The sequence below is a fragment of the Pagrus pagrus genome (assembly GCF_965226575.1).
Source record: "Pagrus pagrus genome assembly, chromosome: 18".
In the NCBI taxonomy this organism is placed as follows: domain Eukaryota; kingdom Metazoa; phylum Chordata; class Actinopteri; order Spariformes; family Sparidae; genus Pagrus; species Pagrus pagrus.
In genome coordinates, this window is record NC_140202.1 from 14164004 (window position 1) to 14186870 (window position 22867).

Below are 22867 nucleotides of genomic sequence, written 5' to 3' on the forward strand. Positions count from 1 at the left end.
TCTTTTTTGATTTATCAGACTTGATACACTTAAGCGCTGGAAACGGTGAATAAAGAGACGATCCTAAAGTGCGCCAAATGAGTGAAACACATATTTCGGACATCTATCAGCTCAGCTAGGATCCCTAAGCTTTATATTCTCATGCGTAAAAAGTGTCTGCATTGTCGCTGGTGTGACCATTTTCCTGGTGGAAGCTGTTCAAACATTTCTCCCTCGGTCAGACAGAAAGTTGCCTTCACACCGGTCCGGGCTGGAGTGAATTAGGAATCATCAGGCGCGCCTGATCTGGCACCTTTCATCACAGCTCCACACCTCCAAAACCGCACATGACAACTTAAAAGTGTAGAGGAATGAGTGATGGCTGACACTTTGTGTGTGCGTGTTTGGTCTGTGAGATAAGTTATCAGACATAAAGTCTCGCAATTATATTTTTATTTTGACTGGAGCGTGTTTTTAATGTTTAAACACATATTTCCTGCTCTATTTTTCAAGACAAAGCTGCTCAATCAGATGTAAATCGTGCAGGCAAAGGTGTTGGCGCGTGCTCACACTTTTTCCATAGTCAATTGACAGCCATGCGAATCATTAATTTTCTTGATCAGAAACAGGTAAGGGCTTAATTTTCCAAATTGCCCACCGGAGCAGCTGAAGCGCCCTCTGGGCCCCGCCTCCAACATGCGTTGCCACTGGTAACGCGATGGGGAGGGGAGGGATTTGAGCGGGAGGAGCCAATGGGAGAGCTCGAAGGCGTTGACCGACAGGCTGACCCTGGCCAATTAGCGCGTTGGACCCGCCTGTGTCGCATGCCCAGCCTGCTGCCTATATAAACCACACTGACAGCTTGGTAATCCAGTCTGATCGCTGATCGTCTGGCAAAAACAGGACTTAAAAGAAGCAAGATACCGACACACACAAACCCTCTCGCCTAACTTAAACACAGACAAAATGAAAGCAATAAGCCCCGTGCGGTCCTTCCGGAAAAACAACGCGAATTTATCAGAGCACTCCTTGGGAATCTCTCGGAGCAAGACCCCGGTGGATGACCCGCTCAGCCTGCTGTACAACATGAACGACTGCTACTCCAAGCTGAAGGAGCTGGTGCCCAGCATCCCCCAGAACAAGAACGTCAGCAAGATGGAAATCCTGCAGCATGTAATCGACTACATTTTGGACCTGCAGATCGCGCTGGACTCCAGCGTCGCAATAACCAGCCTGCATCACCCTGCGCGGCCGGGGCAGGCTCCGTCCAGGACCCCTCTGACCACCCTCAACACAGATATCAGCATCTTGTCATTACAGGTAATTACACCGTAGCTAAACAAGCCAGACGATAGCCCGGTCGTGTGGTGGATTCCTTTTTTTATTTTGTGCGCATAGCCGGTGCGCCTTTTTGTAGCCTATGCGTAACTCGCACAAAATGGCTTGTTGGAGGAGAAAAAAAAAAAAAAAGAAAAAAGAAAATGGCATGTTTTTTTTTCTCTCTCTCTTTGTACAGAATGAGATGAGGAAGATATCCGACCTACATAACAGTGTTTGAAACGGCCGACACCTCGATCGGATGCTGCGTAAAAAGAATTAACATTTGGTCTGTTTGTTTGTTTGTTTGTTTTCAGTCCCCGGAGTTGCCATCAGAGCTGATGACAGATGACAGCCGGACTCTGCATCGTTAAAGCGGTAAGTAGGCTGTCCTCATGTCTGCTGCTGCATTCTGTCCAGGGCTTTCAGGCTCCTGCTTTACAGCCTGTCTCCCAGTCTGCCGGAGCAGAATGGGAGCTAGAATTACCATTCACCAATCCCATTTGTTCGCTCGCTAATGTGCTTCCTCGTCTCACGTCGCTGTAATGCTCCCAATATGTTTTTTCTTTTTTTTGTTGTTGCATGAGAATGCGCTGCAGAGCCGGGGCGTCGGATATGACGAGGGCGCGGGCAGTTTTTAATCCAAATTTGATCCTATAAGATTTTTTTTCTTATTATTTATTATTCCCCGTCAGCCTTTTTAAAAAAAAAAGCCAACACCACGGGCTGCGTTAGGACGCGAGTGTGTCAGTAAGGTGACCCAGATGAATCGAATAATTCTCCTCTCGCTGGTGGAATAAAAAATGGAAGATGTTCGCTCCAGGCTGCGTGGGTTTTACTGTATATAAGTAGCAGTCGTCAGGGTTGTATTATACCCTCTTGTGTCTATAATGAAGAGCATCTGCAACAGGAAAATAATGGCTGTTTGGATTACTGCTACTACGATGTCTGCACATAATTGGTACAAGAAGTGGGTAGGCGCCAGCTGAGCGGCAATTACGCTGATTCTTCCCCAGATTGTAGGCTGAAGTTGTGCGAAAAGTGTGTGTGTGAGAGAGAGAGAGAGAGGGAGAGAGAGAGAGGGAGAGAGTGTGTGAGTCCCCCCTTCTCTCTCCCTCTCTCTCTCTCCCAGTGTGAGTGTGTGTGTGTGTGTGTGTGTGTGTGTGTGTGTGTGTGTGTGTGTACATCTGGAGCGCAGGGTTTGCTTAGTATTGGGAGTGTTTGGTTAAATGTTAAAAACTGCGGCTTCCTCCCTGGCGCCAGTCTGTCCGGATCTCTGCCCTGTTTGCATTTTCTAAACACGCCTCTCTTTCTCAATCTTTTGCAGGTGTTTGGTCAAGACGCAAAACACACACGCACACACACTCATGTACACACACGCACGCACACACACTCGCAGGACCTGGGGAGCAGGACTTTCCCCCTCCTCTCCAACTCCAACCCTCTGTCCTCCAGGCCTGGATTTTTTTTTTCTTTTTTTTTTTTTTTTTTTTTTCTTCTGACGCTGAAATCAAGAGACTTTTGCTTATTATGGGACAATCTTATGTGATGTGTTTTCTGTTTGGACACTTTCATTATTATTTAACTTAAGACTTTTTTTATTATTATTTGTGGGTCCTTTCTGGAAAATGGAAGGCGCTTTATATTCCCGACAGTGGGAGGAAAAACGAGATTATTGTCACAAGGATTATTTCCACCCCCTCTCTCCCCCCTCTTGTCCCCCCTCTCCTCCTTGTTGAAGTCTTCGCTTTTTTTGCGGAGGTGGGAACGTGAATAGAAAAGACAACTTGGTTAGTTACTGTAAAAAGTTTAGTCTTGTCTTGTCAGAATTGTTGGCACATGAAGGACTGGACGTTGTTTAAAAAAGAAAAAAAGAAAAAAGTTAAAATGAAAGAATGAACCGTGTGAACTCTTATCGGGAGTTTATCTTGTATAGTTGCAGGAATTTGAAACTTCTGCAAAAGTGTAATGTTGTACTTAATTATGCTGAAACTTTTTATAAAAGTAATGTAAATTGTACCTTTTTTATACAAAAATAAATCAAAAACGCAAGTTGGAACATGTTTCATTTTGGGGTTGGGTGGGAAAGGGTGAGAACTCCAGTGTTGGTTTCAAAACCAGTGCGTAAAACCAGTCCCCCAGCTGTGCGTCCAGACGTGACAGCGCTGTGTGTACACTGAACATCTGACGCACTTCAGAAAAACAAATCCCACAACAAAGTGTCCTTATCAGACCTGCCCTGTGTGACCTATAATGATCCAAAACACAGCGTCAACACTTCCCAGAGGCAAACACGACCTGGAGGCGCACGGTTGCATAAAAAGCTTATTTAGGGCGCACTGACTGCACTTTTACTTTCTCACATGCTATGTAAAGTAAATAGGATTAAATGGTTCAGCGTGACAGCCTGAGCCATTAAAGCAGCGGGCTGTAGGCTGTTTTTAGAACAAAAAGTAGGCAATTATGGAAATTTAACTTTTAGGTGAAACTGGGCCGGTTGTGCGTTACTGATCATCACCTCACTGGAGCAGCAACTCCTTCTTTATTTCTTTTTTTTTTGAACAGTCACTGTGTTGGGGTTGTGTTGCATCCTATTATTCTTAAAGTTTACCTTATATACACTTTAAAAAAATGTAGCAGATTACACTGGTGTCCTATGTTTGTCTTTATCAGCCAGATGAAATGAAGCAGTGACAGTATGGCGATGGTTGGATAATTCAGCCACAAGTTAACTGCTCTGAAATGCCTTGAATTATTATTTTATTATTATTAGACAGAATGTACTGTCCTGTAAAGGTGGTGTCAGATGATGGTATGGAAGGCAGGGGGCGTCTAATGAGCTATTGGGTCACATCATGTAGTGTAAACCCTGCTGTCAATCATCTTCTCTATAATACTTATTTTCTATGCTATGGAGCCACATTTGATGATTCTACCCCCATACACCACTTTATAGGATCTTTGTGTGAGCGCTCTGAACCTGATTTGAAAACTGTGAATCCAGTTCTACCTCAGAAACCTCCACAAGAGTGTCAGAGCTGAAGTTGTCCCCCTCAGTAGTTAAAAACACTGACAGGCAGAGTGTCCGTGACAGCAGCACGTTTGTATGGAGAGTGCGCCATCTATCGGCCAAAATAAATCCTGTCAGTGACACCCTCGCTTTCCCACCACAGACTGTGTTAGATAAAATATTAAATTGCTGAAGAGAGGACTCTCCGATTAAATATTCTGGTTTATTTACAAGCCAAATCCAAGTGCAAAAGAGAAAACATGAGATTCATTTCAAGGGTACCGCAGAGCAGAAAATGTTTATTGGTTCACAAAACACCATTTCACGAAGATCTTTGGAAAAACACAATCATCACTTTGGAGACTAGTGCAAGAACATTTTCAATCTTCTATCACAGAAACAGCCAAAAACACACCGTCTACGTCACCGTCTATGTTTTAAACGTTCTAACCATCGAACACGGCACAGTACTTAACACTTAACAGGCAAAAATCCTCAGTAACTCTGAGCTTTTTTTTTTCAGTCCTGGCTACATTTCATTTTGTAACATTTCATCACTAAACACGCCATTTTCATCACAGCACCACATTCACATGAGAGAAGAAATCACACGTACACACGAGTAAAAGGCTTTGGAAAAGCGACTTCATCCCTAATTTAATCAGGAATGTTGTCTTTGGAGTTGGTGGTTTTTATTCTAACGACCCAACTAATCAAAGCTTTCAAATTCAGTACTTTTGATTCACAGCAACACTTTCTAACAGTTGAACATAGTCATCTACTCTACTCACGCCAAAACACAGACAACATCAAGAACGACAGTCTACGTGACCCTTCTCTGAACGACGGGCAGCTTCTCAGAGGACGCTCTCCCTCTCATCTCCCAGGCTGATGGTGCGCAGGTTCTGGTTGTGGATGGTGGCAGCCGTGGTGTTGGCAGTGCTGCCGCTGCTGCCGGGGACGATGATGACAGCTGGCGAGCCGTCGACGCTGGAGGAGGAGGTGGTGGACTCTGTGCCTGTGATGTTAGCCAGCTGCTGGCGGCTGTTGTTGGTGTTAGTGTTGTTGGAGGTGGTGTCGTTTGTGTTGTTGTTGAGGGTGCTGTTGCTGTCCGTGCGGTTGAGGTTGCTGACCCCGCTGGACGGCCACCCCTCGTCTGGACTGCTGGCCATGAGGCTGGCCTCGGACGGAGCCTCGGAGCAGATGGACATGCGGGCCACGGTGGCGTCCTGCAGGCCGCTCAGGCTGCTGGGCAGGAGGCCTCTCTTCTTCACCAGGCCTTCCAGCTCCAGCTCAATCAGGCTGGGCTTCACTGCTCCTCTCTCTCCGTCAGCGTCTCCTTCAGCCTCCTCCAGGGAGCGGTCCGAGGAGCTGTCGCTGGAGCGCATCCCTGAGTCGGACGAGTCCTTCTTATCCAGGGCGATTTCGGCGAGGAAGCCAGGCTTGGTCAGCGGCCCACTGGGCTGGGAGCCTCTGTGGGAGGGCAGACCAGAAGCCTCTCGGTGGAGGAGAGGTGTGGTGGTCTCGGCTTCTTCTGGGCTGGAGTCGTCATCGTTGGGCAGCTTGTGGTATAATGCCCCGGCTCCCTTCTTCCTGGTGCCTGGAGTCCTGGAGGATGAGCTGTGGTCCAGCTTCTCATCCTCTTCACTGATAGGGTCTAGGAGCTGGGCATCGGTCCCTGAGGGGAAGTCTGGTGCATCAGCAGCCTTGGAGCCTCTCTTGGTGAAGGACTTGCGGCCGTCTTGGTCAGCTCCTTCCTTGGCCTGAGGAGAGGGAAGAGGTTTCAATGAGAAGAACAGGAAAATATACAGTATCCTGTGTTATTGGCTGAGAGGCCTCTGAAGAGGAGATTCCAGTCTGTCCTTTATGTGCCAAGAGAAACAAAGCGTATAAGCTAATAATTAGGAAACACAAGAAGCAGTGATCTCCTTTTTCCCAGCCCAGAATAAGATTGTTGCTGTTGCACAGGCCAGAGAAATGATTTTTTTTAAAACACAAGTTTAGGAAGAACACAACACAAACTCAGAAACTACATCTACACAAGTTAATGACAACAGTTACCACAAGGTTTTTATACTGTCAGTGATGCGGTGACAAAAACTCAACAGTGTACTTGTGACTGTCCACCCACCCCTTTGTCCTCTGAGCTGGCAGCCTGGAGGAATTGTCCAGGGTGGGGCTGCACGGGCCTCTCCCCCCCACCGCCGGACATCTCCAGCTGGGCCATCTGAGCGATGTACTCCCTGTAGGCATCACGATACTCAGCCTGCTGCTTGTCTGTCAGCTTGCAGATGTCATTGGAGGATTCCTGAGAGTTGAGGCTGGACATGCTTGCGGTGCGGTGATTTGCCACCTGAGAAAGTAGTTTGTCGAGCAACATATTTAAGTTATAAATATAATAAATAGAAAAACGTGGCACTTACAACAGCGCTTAAAAATGCTAAAATTACATTAGTAACCGATGAATTAATCAAAATGTGAGAATTGGATACAGTGATAAAGTTACTGGCAAAGACAGCAGGCGGAGTGACAACGAAAGCCGTGGTGTGTTTTCAGTGTCGGATGATTTGAATTTGAAAAAGATCACAAAGTGAGATCATATAAAATAGCAGCAGAGCCAGCTGTCTACGTGTGAGTGTTTGCTCGTGTCTCAGAGATTTTGCAAATTGGGAATAGGGAAGGTGAAAATAACAAACAGGGGCCCCTTGACACCTTTCTGTGCGCTGCAGTGTGTGTATGTGTGTGTATTTTTATTTCTGCCATGTTCAAGAGCACCATAAGCTTCCTCTGCTGTGCTCTTTTCCACTCAAAACCACATCAACGTGCAACCACTGAGGTCACCAGCACACTGTCTCAGCTGCAGAGGACTCGTGGCCATGCGACAGTTTCGGGTGTGTGACCTTGCGATCCTATTTGTGAGTGTTACATGCTCACAAGTATGCTTACACCAACTTTGCATGTGTGTATGGGTGAGTGTGATACAAACTCCTGTGGTATATTTACACTGAGCCGTTAAGAGGAACACTGACCGGCCACTGTGAGTTGTTGCTGTGTCTCTGAGGCTCCTCCAGCCCCGCTCCGCTCAGCTCCTCGAAGCTGAGGTTGAGGCTGAAGGCCGCCGCCTCATGCTGGGCTCCCCCCGAGAGTCTGCTGGGCTCCCCGTGGTGCACGCTGCTGCCCTGCTCGCTAGCGGCTCGGGACTCGTCCTGAATCAGAGCCTGGCTTTCAGCGTGACGTTGTTCCATCACCTGGGAAAAAAATGTCACAATATTTCAGAAGTGGTTCTGACGTTTGTTTAATGGAAACGTGTTTTTTGAGGCATGTGACAAACAAAACGAGCACGATAGGAACGACTGAAACATGTGCTTGTGAGGGTGAGCTGCTTCTTAAGTAGAGCAATTCAGCTGTCCACTCCACCCCAACAATAACCTCCCTTCATCCAAATATCAGTCAGCCATCTTGAACCAGATGTCTGTGCTGGCTGCATTCTGGCAACACAACACTGGTTAGTACACGGAGCTTTAAGGCCACTGCTCTTTCCTGCTGCTCCGGCATTGGGTCTCCTGTAAAACACGACCAATCCAGGGCTCTGGTTTGGTATTAAGAGCACAGACTGACATCTGATGAAGTGGAGCCGGCTACATGTGTTAGTGATTTCAGCCCCGGCTCAGCCGACTGGACTCCTGGCTGACTGACTCTCGCCCTTCTCGTAATACGGATTATAAAATCTCCATCCCAATGTCTCAGCTGCGGCACAAGATGTCGTATTATGAAATGCTGCCTTGCTTCTTTTTGGAATAAACAAGAGATGAAAGATATCAACAGGAGGGCGCTGGCAGGGCTGAGTGTCTGCAAAGTATCACAGAGTGAGGAGAATGTGATGGTAAATCTATTACAGACCTTTACAGACTTGTTGTTATTGTTGGAAAGATGTCTCTTAATCATTTATGTCTACTGAAGGATCACTTCTTCAGAGCAAAAATCTTCTTCCTTTCGGTTCATAAAATTATATATTACACGCATGATGCTAACAATATTAAACCAGGCTGGGAGGCAAGTAAAGACGCTCCATAAACAGAGCTGCAACAATTTATCAATTTCCGATTTTGCTGATTGAAAGAAATTAGTGGCTAACTATTTAACTTAAACAAACAAAAATGTCAAACATTCGCTGGTTCCAGCTTCTTAAATGTAAAGATTTGCTGCTTTTCCTATGGGAGGCTTTACTTATGATAGTAAATGAAGAGAATTTGGATTTTGGACAGTTGGCTTGACACAAGAAGAAAGGACCGAGTGTGACGTGAGCGTGTATTGGATGATGTTGTAACTTTTAAGACATGTGACTGAGGAAATGCATTGTGATTTTTTTTTATGAGCATTAGAACAAAGGAAACAATTTCCAATTAAAGCCAAAGTCTTAAGCTCTTAAATGTTTTTGTTTTTTTCCAAGTTTCAGAAAACCCTCAGGTTTTAGGAGGTGTTTTCAAACAATGCCTTAGGTTTGAGACTGCATTTTTAATGGGCGTCTAGGTCTTAATGGGTTAGAGTATTAATTGTGAAAATAATTTCCAGATTGACCGATAATGAAACTAATGGTTAGTTACATCTCTATCCACAAGAGAAATTCAGTCCCACCGTTCCCCTGAAGAGCTGCCAGTCGCCAAAGTTCATCTCCATCTCTTTCTTCAGCTCGTCCAGGTTGCACTGCGACAGCACTCGACCATTTATGTTCGCCTGCAATGGAGAGGGAAGACACTGACTGGTTTGTTCAGGCCTACAAGACAATTCAAACAAATGGGTAGGAGGCACAGAAGTAACTGCATGAGGAAAATAACCTGCACATAGAAAACACAGATCAAACTCTGACCGTCATTCTCAAACGCACCTTCTTGATGGTGGAGGTGTACTGTGGCAGCATGCTGTGGTCGATTCCATCTATCTGTTTGACGCGCTCACACACTGCATCTGTGTTCATGGAGCTGAGCAGGACCGCAGGAGGGACCTACACACACATTAACACACACGTAATGTTAGAATATAAGCAACTAGTACAGAGTGTTTTTGTGAGTTAAGGTTACCGGGGCAAACTCGCACTCTGTTAGACCATCTCATCACTCCTAACACACTGATTAGGGCAAAACGAGCAACGATTCCTGGCAAAGAGACGTGCAGGCTTGTTACTGTGAGGCGCACAGAGGTGCAAAACCACAATCCCACACAGTAATTCTCTCCATCAGTCACACAGTGTAAGTGTAAAAGTAAACAAAGCTGCCAACCTATCCAAATACACTGTTACCTGCTCTTATTCTTTTTCCCTGTGTATATATAAGTGGGTAAAGTGTGTGCGCGACACTTAGGGGATGGAGCCTGCAAGTCTGCGTCGAGTCGAGCCACACTGAAGCAGCTCCGAGGCCTGATGTGACTAATACCAGTGGCCTATTGATGCTGTCGAAGGCCTCACACTCAGCCGCCCGCTGGCACAAAAACTAAACAAACCTACTCCACCATCCCCCTCCGTTTCTTCACTCACCCCTCTCCCTCCTTCCTTTCCTCCCATCCTTCCTTCCTTCCTTCCTCTCACATTCCTTCCCTCTAAGCCTCCTGCACTGACTCTCTTTTCCATCGCTCTCTGTCCCCTATCTCTTCCTCCTCCTTCCTCCCGCCCTTCCTCGCCATCTCTGCTCTCTCTCTCGGGCTATTAACACTATTAAGACGTGGCTTCAGACTAAGCCCCGCGGCTTTGTTTCTGGTTTCGAGGGAGAGAGGAGCAGAGCTTAGTTGGACTGTGAGTGCTTGTTAAACACAAAAACACAAGCAGCTCATACAATACAGTACACAATAGTAGGTGCCAACTTCCTGTAGTGGTGGGCATGAGGATGAAGACCGGCTACTCGGGGACTTTAGCAACTCTCCATGTCCACACAGCAGAGGCTTTGCTCTTAAATGAAGCTATGTTAGTGAATCTACTGAACTACTACAGGACGTGGAGTTGTTGCATTTACTTCTAAGTGATGAGTCTATATTATCTCCTTCTACAGCATGCTTGGTAGAGTCGAACCAGTGCGTTAGAAATGAGGTAGAAATACGTGGGAAGATGGAGTAAAAGGCTTGGATGCTGGGATGAAAGTAGCCATGAAACCAAAGGTGTACCTGCTTTAATTTGTAAGGCAGCGACTTTAAATGCTTGATAAAGGAGACAAAAAGAGGCAGACGGACAGATAGTCAGACAAAATACACACAGACACGTGTAACATTATGGAGCCAGGACCGTACCTGTGAAAAAAGGAAGGACAGACAAGCAGAGAGACACTCCAACATTGACAACAGAGCAGACAGACATTTATCTGTCTCAAAGCAGGGGAGGAGAAGACTCCTTCACAGCAGCCGCACGTCAGACTGGAAAAGAAGAGGCTATTGGAAGCAGAATTATTACACGAGGAGATTTTGTTTTTTCGCTGGAGTCAGCACGCTTTTACAGTCATAATCTTCGCAGACAGGACAGAGACGGAAAGACGCGGTAAGAGAATGAGACATCGCACACTCTTCGAGAGAAAGCAGAAGTTCCGATTCGGGGAAGGCCTCGAATACGACTCCTTGATTCAGACTGCAGAGCATGTATTCTAAGAACGTGAGCGAAAAGCGTCAATGTCTGCGTGTGTTTGTGTGAACCCTCCCAGTGTGTGTGTGTGATAAGACTGTAATTACAGCTGGGCTGAGCTCAGGGCTGGGCAGAAGGATGGGGAAGAGGAAACAGAGCTCTGCGAGGGAGGAAGCGTCTTGGTAAGGAGATAAGCTCTACCAGCGCTGGGCTCATTGTCAGCGTGTGTGCATGTGTGTGTGTGTGTGTGTGTTGCCAGCCCCAACAGTTGCTCTGATGATAATCCCGGCAGCCCGAGGAATCCATACTCACACTTATATCAGCTAAGCAATTACACTGGGCTCGGCGCGCTTACACATCCTAAAGACTCACACAAATGAGCGAGCGTGCGCACACGTCCACATTCACAGATTTGCGGAAATACAGGCACATGCGAACGCTACACAAAGAGATCAAGTGTGAACCATGAATGGGATAAGATGGGCTAATGTACAGAGACGAGTCAGAATGGGATGAAACTGAGAAAATTTATACTTGGGAGGAAAAGAAACAAAAGCACAAGAGAGGATGTGAGGAACATAAAAGGGTGTTAAAATGTTTAAAAAAGCGACGAGGGCTTAAAGGAAAGGAGGTAGATCGAAGTGAAAGGTTGAAGAAAGAAAAATACAGACAGAGAGGCGAGGGAACATTTCACAGTAATCTGCATTCAAATCTTTCATTCAGCTCCTTTAAATGTGTGCTGGCAGTGCCCTGATAAGTGGCTTTGTGGAGCAGAAATCTCCTGAGTAGTGTTATCTTCAAATTGTTCTAATAGTGGCTGCTTTCTCTAAAAATGTACGAATATCTGAGTGGAGAGATTCAGTTCTTGTCAAAGCAACTCCATGCAATCCTGAAGTGGACAAAAAAATACTTTTATGTCCACTTATAAGAGAATAGGAATTGCTTCTGTAATATAGCATGTTATATTTACATATATACGCTGATATTTGTGACAAATACACCTCTTGATGGTTAGAAGTCACACCGGATGCAGCTTTAGTATTTATTGTAAGCATTCTGCAGCGAGTGTGACAGTCTATATTTGTCTTCTCGCCTACTGCAACAAAATGAATAGTCTGTCAAACATATACAGTAGGCGTGCATTTTACACATGCAACACAAGAAATAACATATGAGGTTTAAGCATCAGGTCAACAGGCAGATAATGAAGGACTAGTTGCTTATTTGCATATCCCTAGCGCTCCACAGCTGTAACTAAATGTTACCATGGTGGGTTCAGAGGGACAGGAGGCGAGGCCCTCTCTGCTGTCCTCTGCAATAACATCCTGACGTGGGCAAAGAATAGAGACAAGGGTTGTGTAGTGAGAAAGGCTTGAGGTCTTTGCCACTCGATTTATGGGATACGCTGACGCTGTTTTACTCTGGGTTTGGGCACACAAACTGAGAACCACCAGCGTCAGCAGCTGGACAGATGTTGGGCAGTGAAACCAGGGTGATGTTAAAATCATCAGGAGGTAAAATGTTTAACATATGACATCACATTATGGAAAGGGAGACTTAGGGGAAAGAGGTATGCAAGAGAGGAGGAAGTGTTTAAAAAAGCAAAGGTCAGACTTTGACACAATGGACCTGATAGCATATTAAACACTGAGTTATATAACAGCACTATATCATGAGCCCTATAATTAAAGTTTAATTATATTTATAAGCAGCAGTAAATATAAAAACTAGATCTCTTCACTGGTGCTGCTAGGAAACACTGAGCAATTCATATGGGAGAAACTGCAAAAATGTACTTATCCACTGTTATAACTTTCAATCACTTCAATCACACAATCAATCATCATATAAATACGACTACAGCTAGTATACCTGCGTCTAAAATCATCCAGTGCGAGACCTGATGGATCTAGCACTGCTTCTTTACTTACAAGTCCACTGGTGTTGTCCTTAAGTTGACCGGGTGGTTTAATGAAGGGACGCGAGGATGAGGGGGCATGGTGGGAGTAAAGCCGTGGCAGGTGATACACATGATGGGGGAAATAAGGCTATGAGGGTAAAAGAAAGGAAATGAGGAGAGGAGGTAAAATAAAATGAAAATCATATGAGGGAGGTCAGACACACAAAAACAAGAATGCTGACTTGCTTGTTCTTTCTCAGTCAAGTGAGGTGCCAGTTATTTAAAAACAATGATCATGTGGTACCTATGAAGACCTGTTATTTGCACTATTTACTCAGGTGGAATTTAGTACCACAATCAGTTAGAGTCCCCATTATATCATTCATTCATTTAAGCGTAATGCCAAGAAATGGCTTGTTGACAACCAAAAATGTGAATACTGATGGATTTAAACAAATTGGTGCTCAAAATTTGAGAGAAATAATGTGTAACTTTAACTCATGAAATAGGGGAGTGAAAACAAAAGTGCTGCAATTATATTTTTGTGGGGACTTTGTAAGGACTGACCGGCTAAATCAATAAAGAGACTAAATACAATGTGGTTGGTTGCTGAGGATGACTTAGTATCACAGTTTTCTATATCATTACAAAGACCTGACGGACTCTCCGTAGAAGTCTGATAATCTGAACCCTGTCCACTCTCACCCGGTTGTAGAAGGGGTGCTGAGGACCAGTCATCCCACTGAAGTAGGCACTGTGAGGCTGAGGAGGCAGGGGCCTGGCGAAGGAGCCCGTCGGGGAGCAGGCGGCAGAGTGCTGGCCGTAACCTGACTGGGGACGAGGCAATGCTTCTTGCAGGGGCAGCGTGGGATAGGTCACTCCTCCCATGTGCATCTGCTCCCTGGCCGCACGCACATCTAAGAGAGGAGAATAAAGGACAAGTGTGTATCTGTGATGCTGATGCTCATGTCTTGGCTATGACTATAAAGACCCTTCAGATCCACCCACGCATCAATAATTTAGCTTTATTTCATAATCTCAAGAGAGTTGAGACGGTTGTGAATCCACAGAGAAAATACATATCAAACAATCGACGTACACGAGTGCAAAATTCCTTGATTCTTGAAGCACTACAGGGAATAGAAGATGTTCCTGAACATATTCTCCTCCTCCAAAACAGAAGACAAACAACTAAATGCTGCAGAGAAAACGGGCGCAGATGTTACAATTACAACGGCCTTCGACTGTGAATTCCATTCTCACTTTGATTTTCTATCAGTCCGTTTGCTCATAAACCAGCAGGCGCGCTGATACTCTGCCTTTTCCAAATGATATGCCGGCCACGTGACGGCTCTGGCACATGGAGCCCCTTGCTGTCCCTGACAAATAAATTCACCCATGTAAACAAACAAAGCGGACCATGTGAACCCATCAGACACAATCAGCATAAGTACTTTGCCACAATTGTTTTCACATAAATCAATTCGAGAGGAGTCGAGTCAGAGCGGAGGAGGGAGCTTTGGTAAAAAAAAAACCTCTCAAATTAAAGTTAAATAAGCCCGCAGACAGAACAGAGTGGCTCTGTGTGGCTGGCAAGAAAGTAAGAAGCAGAAACAGAAGCAGGCACCAGAATGTCTCCTGGTTATACAAGTGGCTGCTGAATGACACGCTGAGTGAGACCCAATCCAGCCTGCGAACACAATGGGGGCCTTATGATGTGAGTCAGGCTCATGGGCGGGTATCACTGACAGCACTGCCCACTGGCTGGCCACAGGACACTGGGCACCAAGTACCGACTGGCCGCGGAGGGAGTGGAGGGAGCGGGATGACTGGGCAGGAGCGTTGGTCACCTTCCGCTCCCTGGAGACACATGTGGCGATGAAAAACACCAACACACTTTTGAGCGCACACACAAATAGACACATGTTTCGTGGATACACACCTAAACACTTTTCGGACAGGAGTTACAGACTGGACGTCTGCTTGCGGAGCTTGGTCAGCTGCGCCCTCCATGACTCAACCTTGGCTCAATGGAACAGACTTTGTGTGTGCGCCTTCTGTGGTCTCATAACACTATGATGCAGCAGCTTCACACTAGACGTCATTGACACTCCTGTATAGGCTGAAACGGACGCTGACGCACGGTAGCAAAAGTACAGCGCCACACTGGCTTACAGTTTAATACCGATGCTCTATTACGTCACCGCGGCTACAAACTGTGACATTCGGTGCGGCACTGGAGGCAGATTGGTGACGGCGAGCGAAAATATTGTCCCGATCCCACAGAGCTGTAGTGGAAACCTGCTCGACATTTGATTGTGTGGAAATGAGAAGCAAGCTGTGGGTTTCTGAGAGCCCCTGCAGTGGGCGATTTTAGAGCAGACCCTGCTACAATGTTATGAGTAATGTCACTGCCAAATGAGCTGGCAATGAATTCAACACATCACATAGGGACAGTTCTCTGTCTCTCCATGCAATTGTATACAAAACGCTTTCATGTACTTTAGACAGAACTGTACAATTAACCTCTTTCTCATTCATACATACACTAAAACACGTGTATGCACACGCTCCATATTATGAAGCCTGAACAATTACGTCATCGCGCTAACCTGTAGAGAAATAGTTGTTTACTCTCTCACATGAAATGAGATGCCGTGTAACATCTGCTTATCTGTTTTTGCTGCATGTGAGGTTTTCGAATAAGGGGGAAACTAAAGATGTCTAAGTACACTCATCAGATTTATGCGGTGTAAAACTGCAGTTTATGGAGCTCCACTTGGCGAGAGTCGATCTGGTCAAGCACGTCAATGACTACTTTTGAGGTATAAACGAACAGTAATGCGAAATGTAAATAAACAAGGCTATAACTATGGGCTCCAGACTAACATTTACACTGGATGCTCTGGTGTGACCTAGCGTTTTCATTTAGGTGCACCGGCCCATAATTTGGGCGCACCCAATAACACATTTTAATTTCATTTTTTACCACATTATGTACATTTTTGTAAACCAGAATAAAGGTGCAGATAAATGCACCTTTGTGAGTGACGTCACACTCCCTCTCTGTGTTGTTATCAAGCTTTTTCTGTTTTTTGTTTTGGATAACCGGTCTGGCTGCGCGTGCGTGCATGTGAGCCCCCTCCCTCGGAACCGCTGGACCGCCCCATTTATAAATAGACACAGCCACCAGGGTTGCCAAGTCTGCGGTTTTCCCGCATAATTGGGCTACTTTTGATGTGTTGAAGGTTAGGTAGACCTATTTTTCATGCAAATGGGGCCTTGACTCTGGTGTTTGTCCCCAAAAGTGGCATAAGTCAGAACACAGTACTGTTACAGTACTGTAGTTACTGAAGCAAATAATAGCCAAGGTGCACATCCTCTCACTTGTCTAATGGACTTACATCGTCACTTGACACGGTCCACATAAGGGTAACTTTATTCCATTATTTCCTGTGTTGAGGGGATGGTTCCTCTGTGCTTTGCAACACCTGCTGCTACTGTGAACAGCGGAAGTAGAGAGGGCGGGACGTGTGGGGGCTGAAGTGAGAGGGGAGGGGTGGCTCTCACACCAATTTGGGACCTTTAAATAAAGTTATGAAGTGCTGATGTTTGACCATTTCAAATAAACAAATCAACCTCAAATATTATTGGGGTATATAAAAAACAAACCCTAAATCCAACTATACACTGAAAAAGTAATCTACAGAAAATCTGTTTATAGGTCAATAATGGTTGAAAGGCAACTGTCTACACACCTAGATGTTTGTCATAATGCTGATGAGACACTAGTGTGACCAATAAAAATGTTTAGTTGCACTTGACAGATTTTTGGGTGCATGTGTTACCACAACAGCCCCACCCTAGAGCCCTGTAACTGCAAGTAAATGACAACCAAAATCTATTGTGTAGAGATGTTTATATTCTGAAGACAGGTCACTCATTGGTTTGATGAGAATAAACATGTTGTGGGTCATATGCAGTGGCCAACCTATTTGGTGTTTCTGAGGCTATAAACCACATCTCTGTGCTGTCATGAAGATGGTTTAGTTGTTGTTTTGTTGTCACTAAAACGGCCAAACCATATCCATGACAATTGAGCAAGTCCATTCGCTACGTACAGTCATGAGATGTGGTTGAAAAACTTTGTGAGCTTGTTTTCAGATTTTTGTTTCATCAAACTGCTGTTTTCAAGGTCAACAATAAACCCTGCTCAAATGCTGTGGTCTTCACAGTCACCAGATCTCAACCCAGTAAAACAGCCACGGGGAAAGTTTGACGGTCTGACAGCACTGTCCAACACCATCATCAAAGCACCAAATGAGGGAATGTCTTCTGGAAGAAGAATGTTAATCCCGGCAGCAGAGCCCCAGAGTCATGAAGAATCTATGCCAAGGTGCACTGAAGCTGTTCTGGCAGCTCAAAGCGGCCCAACACCTTACTAAGACTTTTTATGCTGTTTTTTTTTTTTTAAAGACCTGGCTGTCCGTTTCCTATGGCTGAACCAGCTGGATGGTCAAACCTAAAAAATGTACACATGTGCATTGTGTTTATGTTCTAAACTAGGCTACTTTTTGAGTTTCGGTGAGGATGTCGAAGCATGAGCGAAGATCGTACCCCACTGAATCAGAGAGATTCCCACCCTATACCTGCAATGATTTCCCTGAGTTTGGGGTCCAGGTTGACGGTGCAGGGCAGGAACATCTCCACATCTCTGGCAGTGAGGACGGGAGTCCTGGAGGAGAGGAAGACCTCAAAGCTGCGGATGTCTCCATCGATCTCCAGCAGCGGCTCCACGTCCTTAGTGGTGGGGATGCTCTTGGAGATTCTTCAGTGGAAAAAGGAAAAGAGAAGGGGGTCTTAGCAGGAGTTGATGCAGTGTAGGTTAACATGATTGTTTATTTAAAAAATCTTACTTGAGGGAACTTTTTTACTGTCTCTCTACTGTCGAAATGCTCATTTCAACACACTAAATTGTGCAATCTCATTGGCATATGACACGAATATGTCAACATGTCAGTTTACGCTAAATTCTGACTGCTAGTTTCACAGTAGAAAACACAAAGCATCACATTCTGACGAAAAAAAAAAGAAAAAGAAAAGAGGAAATAGCAAGCGGTACTGTTAAGATTGAAGAGATATGCAACGGTCATCATCATCATGAGAGCGGAGAGATAACTGGATTTAGAGAAGGCAAGATAGTGAAAGGGGGGATGTTTGAGGACAGATAGAGTGAGGGATGTTATCTTTTCTCAGCAGAGGAGGAAACCTGAGAAGATGACAATCAGGGTAATTTAGCAAGCAGCAGACGGAAGCGCATCATGATGCGCTGCCACAGTTAACATGATGTTTGTTATCACAGACCCTAAGTAAACACCATGTTTGGAGATTGTTCCGTTACTGTTTGATATAGCTTTTTTCCATCTATACTGCAGAAAAAAAAACATCGTATTACGTTAGGAAACGCAGATTAAAAACCACAAACACTATGTTCAGTTGAAAACCACAAAAAAGTAAAAAATAAACTGCACAAATTCTTGCACCACATGATATAAACAAAGGGTTAAAAAAAGTAGTTTAGCAGGGTGAATATCATCTCTGAAATGATGAATACTGAGCATGAAGCACTGAAGTGATATGAGGTGGGAAATCCAATTCATCTGCACAAGGTAAAAAAAAAAAGATATCAGTTTAATCAAGGACAGTGTAACATGTGGCCGAGGATACAAGTAAAGCAAACACCAACAAGCCAGAGCAATCGGTACATCTCGTTAATCCCATCATTCAGACGTGAAAAGATGAAACTCGGAGTGACTTCTGACACCGGCCATTCATCACCAGAATGTGCCGCTCTTATCAGATGAATGAGGAGACTCCAGCAGGGAGCAGATATTTTTCTCATCTCTGCCTCCATTTCTCATCCGAACCCTTCATCATTTTCTCTCCCTACATCCTGCTCAACCTTCCCTCCTTCCAGTTCAACCCCAGCTCGCCCTCCCTCCCCGTGCATCACCCAGTCTGTGTACTGGTATGTGCTGCTGAGAACACGGGCTGATGAGCTGGGTTTTTCCCTGGGCCTGATCTGTTTTTGAGAGTGAACACAGGCCGGCCTTTCTGTGACTTGATTGGATGATTAGTACCGTTGCTGCAGCACGCTAGCTAAGTCAGGGTGAGGTCAGCATCTGGCGAGGGTTCAACACAGCACACTGTTGGCTAATAATCCAAACTATCAGCTAAGATAATCCAGTTAGCAAACTGGCCGAAATGCTCCCTGTCAGCCCAATCCAACGAGGTTCTCATACCTCAGTGATGGGTGGACGAAAAAACAAGACCTTAGAAGCATAACTGCACTACGGGTTACATCATTTCCATTTTTGGCTTTTAGCTGATATTCCTGTCCAGACTGCTTACAGTGAGTGAACAGGTAGGAGTCCAGTCTTCTGTTCAAGGGCATTTTGACAGGACAGATGGCTGGTGATGGACACATCTGCTGTTGCAGGGCTCAAACCTGTGACCTTGTGGTTACAGGATGTCTCTAACCAAATGTAAAAGTCTGGCAAGAAACACAGGGATGGAGGTGTCCTAGAGAGACATGCTAGGAAGTAAAAAAAATAGTAAGTGAAGATTTAACATTTTACCATAGAGTTTCACTAGAAAGCTTGAGTTTGCTCTTGTGCCAAACTCCATTCAAATTACTAGTAATTTTTAGGGAGAGAAGAACTGTAATCTATACAAATCTTTATGTTTGCATTGTGCTCCAGTCATACACCTCTCCTTAATCCTGTTTTATCCTCCTACAGAGATTCACTTCCCCACAGACCAGCCCAGGTGGGTCACCCGACCCCACTGTCTCCACCCGACGTCTGCCAGTACAGACACACATCGACTGAAAGGAGAGAGTATGGACTGTGAGCAGGGAGGACACAGAGACACAGCTGGGCTCCAGTGGACAAAGCCCTCTCAGTCTTCCTTCCATTAGAACCTTTAACAAGACCCAAAAGGTCAAGGAAGCTCCATGTTGGCACACTGATGAACCTCGCTCATGTGACCTCTGCTCGGGAGGATGAGTTGGACCTCTGAAGGCACAGATGTTACCTGCATACACACACACACATAAACAGCAACGGCGCCGGTGCCGATTCAAACGATGACCAAAAAAAACAGTCATGACTGCATACACCTGTGCAGTGAGGATGGAGAAATTCAAAGGCACAGATGAAGGGTGGAGCGCGTTGTGTGCGAGTACATGTACAGTTCGTGTGGGTGTTTGGTTCCTTTTCCCATGAACTGTATTAACCCGTATGCAGACTGAGAGAAGCCTGTGCTTTTCCCCATTTCCAGCTGGCTTACTGCTGTTTATTTGTGGGTCTGCAGAGACAGACCAACAGGAGCCAGTGACTCACACACGCACAAATACACACACACACACAGGGCACTTCCTTTTGCTATATAGAGAACAACCTCCAAAGACTTTCTAAGGAATCTGCAGTCTTTTTATAGGACCATCTAACATAACACACTTTGGTTGCCCTGTGCCAAAACTGAGAATGGACAATAACAACTAAAGTCTAACTCAACCATATCATGTTGCAGTGATATCAGACACTTTTGGCTACTTCCGGTTCTTTATCTCATACATTTATCATAGCCTAAATAGCCTTTAATATAACTGCAAGTAAGAGAAGAGGAACTAAATCTGACACAAGGGTTACATACAAATACATCCTTCATGTACATCGCCCTGACAACAATAGCATCTCTATTTTCCTGACCTGCGTGTTTGCTCTGGCCTGCTGTCATGCACTGCAAACATGCAGGAGCACAAACAGCTGTGTCTTCCAAAGACAACCAGGAGCTGGTGATAAGAACAATTCAAGGACATCCATCACCGAGTTACACCCAGACAGATGGAAAGAAGAAAAGAGAGAGTCAGAGGTCCATTCCTGACGCTCCCCGCTGACTGCTCAGACATGTCTGCAGGAAGGGCTGGCCAGACGCAAAGTGGGGCTCACACTTTGCACCAATCAGTGGATGGTCGATAAGGAGAATCATAGAAAAGCAAAAAGGAAGACAGAATTACTGGAATACTGATGAAGTGACAGCTGATAATCCATCAGAGTGATTCTGGCCAACATGCTGAACTGCATGGTGTTATAGAACAAATAGTACCAATTAAATGACAACAGCAGTTTGTCAATGAGGTTTAACCACTTCAAATGGCACTCTTTGAAGTTAACTAATGATGAGTTGTTGGCCTTGGCATTAAGCAATTGACACAAATCACTTCAGACTTAGTCATCATCACAGTGAACAGACGAGACAGACAAAATGAACAAAGCCATTCTTATCGGCAATCAGTTGCCAAATGACAAGATGGATGCTTGGGTTGGAGTGCCAAGGAAACCGGCGTGCTACTTTCAAGCAGACTGAGGACGCGCGAGATAAAGGCCGTCAGGCATCCCGGCAGCCGTTCCTGCACAATGGGTCCATTGACAGGACCCAGCTTATAGCTGCAGCAGTACAGGCGCTTAGGCCCAACCACTCTCTGTGTGGTGTGGCCACTGGGAGCTTTCTGAGCTTATCCAAATGCTAATAGGTCCCAAAGCTGACTGGAGCGTAGCCTTTCTTCTCCTCTCAACCTCCCACACGCTGCAGCTGACGGGAATGAGCAGAATCCATCTCTCTATCCCTTCCGTCCGCTATTTGGGCAGTGGAAGTATGAATGTGCCACTTGACTTTGCTTTACAGCTGCCCTCTGTGCTTACAGATGACATGCGCATGCTCACCACAAAGAGGTGGTCTTGCTGCCAAACATTTCCATAAAGGGGCCCAAAGACAGAGAGAGATGCCTGCAGAACAGACAAACGCCTGTGCACATTGTGTTTGAGAAGCTCAAGAGTTTCAATGTCAGACACTGTGCGACCAAGTCCAACAGTGTGTGGGTGCAGAAGTTAACCAGGCCCGGGTCCGGCACATTCCTCTCCTGGTCAGAGTCATGTCGGAGTCGCTGGCACAGTGTCTGCCAAGCGTGTGGATGAACCCAGCGAGGCCCTCTCTGGGAAAACAGTGGACAGGCGGACAGACCAGCAAGCTGGCGCGTGGACTCGCAGCATCAATGCTGAGAGAGGTTATTGTTACGGTGGAAGCTGCCAAAGCCTCCACCACCCCAAAGGCAGAGGGGGAGAGCAAAAACATGTTTTCACTTTAGATGACGCCACGTTCTTTGTCTCCTGAAAATCCAGACTTATTTCCTTGATTTGAATCAAATGCTTCATGTAATGTGGACACCCTCTGTCTCTGCCCTCGTCTCCGTCTCCAACTCTCTCTCTTTCTTGCCTCCTCGTCTTGGCAGTGCCAACTGACGACTTGTGGCAGCGTCTGCTTTCCATATACGTTCGTGGCAAAGTTTAGTCCAGTAATTGAAACTCTTTTGTACTAAGCTGGACCTGTGCATCCCAAAGCAAACCACAGAGACAAGCAGGCTAATGGGAAACACACCAGGCTGATAAAAACCAAGCCGCTTCGGAGAGAACGGCCTCCCTTTGAGACGTGCTCAGGACTTTCAGTGGTTCCCTGAAATGTTGATTAAACTCATGTGTAGCGCCGAAACGGAGCCTTCTTGTTCCAGACCCCAAAAACCTTAACTGAACCCTCCACTCAGATTAACTACGGCCTCATTCTTGACAAATAGTAAAACACTAAACCTCAGCCTGGTGATTTATGCTCCGGAGGAGAGCTTAGAGCATCCTTGGGCCATGGCAAAGTTCGATCTTCGTGACACTAATTGCACCACGGAGTTCATATCAGCACATGTGGTTGTTTGATAGCCTTAATGGCCAAGTGATAGGCTGTATGATGCCGAATTAAGTGTGGTGGACTGCTAAAATGAAGACAAATGTGCTCTTCTGCAGAAGATAATACATCTGGAATAAGTCTGTTATGGAGCTAAAATCGATAGTAATTGATGAATGTGACAAATAAAGCTTGGGATCCTCAGGCTGAACCAGTAATCCGGATCACTTCACAGAGTGGGACATATGTGCATCACAAATGAGATGTGAGA

The 22867-nt window shown here is 45.5% G+C and overlaps 2 protein-coding genes across 6 annotated transcripts in view; one reads left to right on the forward strand and one right to left on the reverse strand.

Annotated features, from left to right (window-relative positions):
* The first annotated feature begins 841 nt into the window (after positions 1 to 841).
* id2a (inhibitor of DNA binding 2a) lies at positions 842 to 3348 on the forward strand. Its single transcript, XM_084380920.1, has 3 exons — positions 842 to 1299; positions 1614 to 1674; positions 2624 to 3348. Exons 1-2 carry the CDS (start codon positions 946 to 948, stop codon positions 1668 to 1670), a joined length of 411 nt encoding a protein of 136 aa, XP_084237046.1. The 5' UTR covers positions 842 to 945; the 3' UTR covers positions 1671 to 1674; positions 2624 to 3348.
* A 1162-nt stretch (positions 3349 to 4510) lies between these two features.
* The window catches only part of kidins220a (kinase D-interacting substrate 220a), a 46079-nt gene continuing 27722 nt past the window's right edge, over positions 4511 to 22867 (reverse strand). The window contains exons 24-33 of one of the 5 annotated variants that reach the window (XM_084380686.1): positions 17454 to 17632; positions 13510 to 13721; positions 12836 to 12952; positions 12170 to 12229; positions 10457 to 10489; positions 9192 to 9308; positions 8942 to 9040; positions 7336 to 7554; positions 6438 to 6659; positions 4511 to 6069 (exon numbers count right to left, since the gene is read on the reverse strand). In XM_084380686.1, coding sequence (XP_084236812.1) covers positions 5164 to 6069; positions 6438 to 6659; positions 7336 to 7554; positions 8942 to 9040; positions 9192 to 9308; positions 10457 to 10489; positions 12170 to 12229; positions 12836 to 12952; positions 13510 to 13721; positions 17454 to 17632 — 2164 coding nt within the window. In that variant the 3' untranslated portion in view covers positions 4511 to 5163. The remainder of the gene's footprint in view (positions 6070 to 6437; positions 6660 to 7335; positions 7555 to 8941; positions 9041 to 9191; positions 9309 to 10456; positions 10490 to 12169; positions 12230 to 12835; positions 12953 to 13509; positions 13722 to 17453; positions 17633 to 22867) is intronic. The other 4 variants (XM_084380683.1, XM_084380682.1, XM_084380684.1 and 1 more) reach the window with 4 other exon arrangements.

What these genes read in the sequence shown, in the direction of transcription:
- id2a (XM_084380920.1), top strand. Translation starts at nt 946, where the DNA reads ATGAAAGCAATAAGCCCCGTGCGGTCCTTCCGGAAAAACAACGCGAAT. An exon ending in TCAGCATCTTGTCATTACAG is followed by an intron (nt 1,300 to 1,613) that starts GTAATTACACCG and finishes GTTTGTTTTCAG; the next exon opens with TCCCCGGAGTTGCCATCAGA.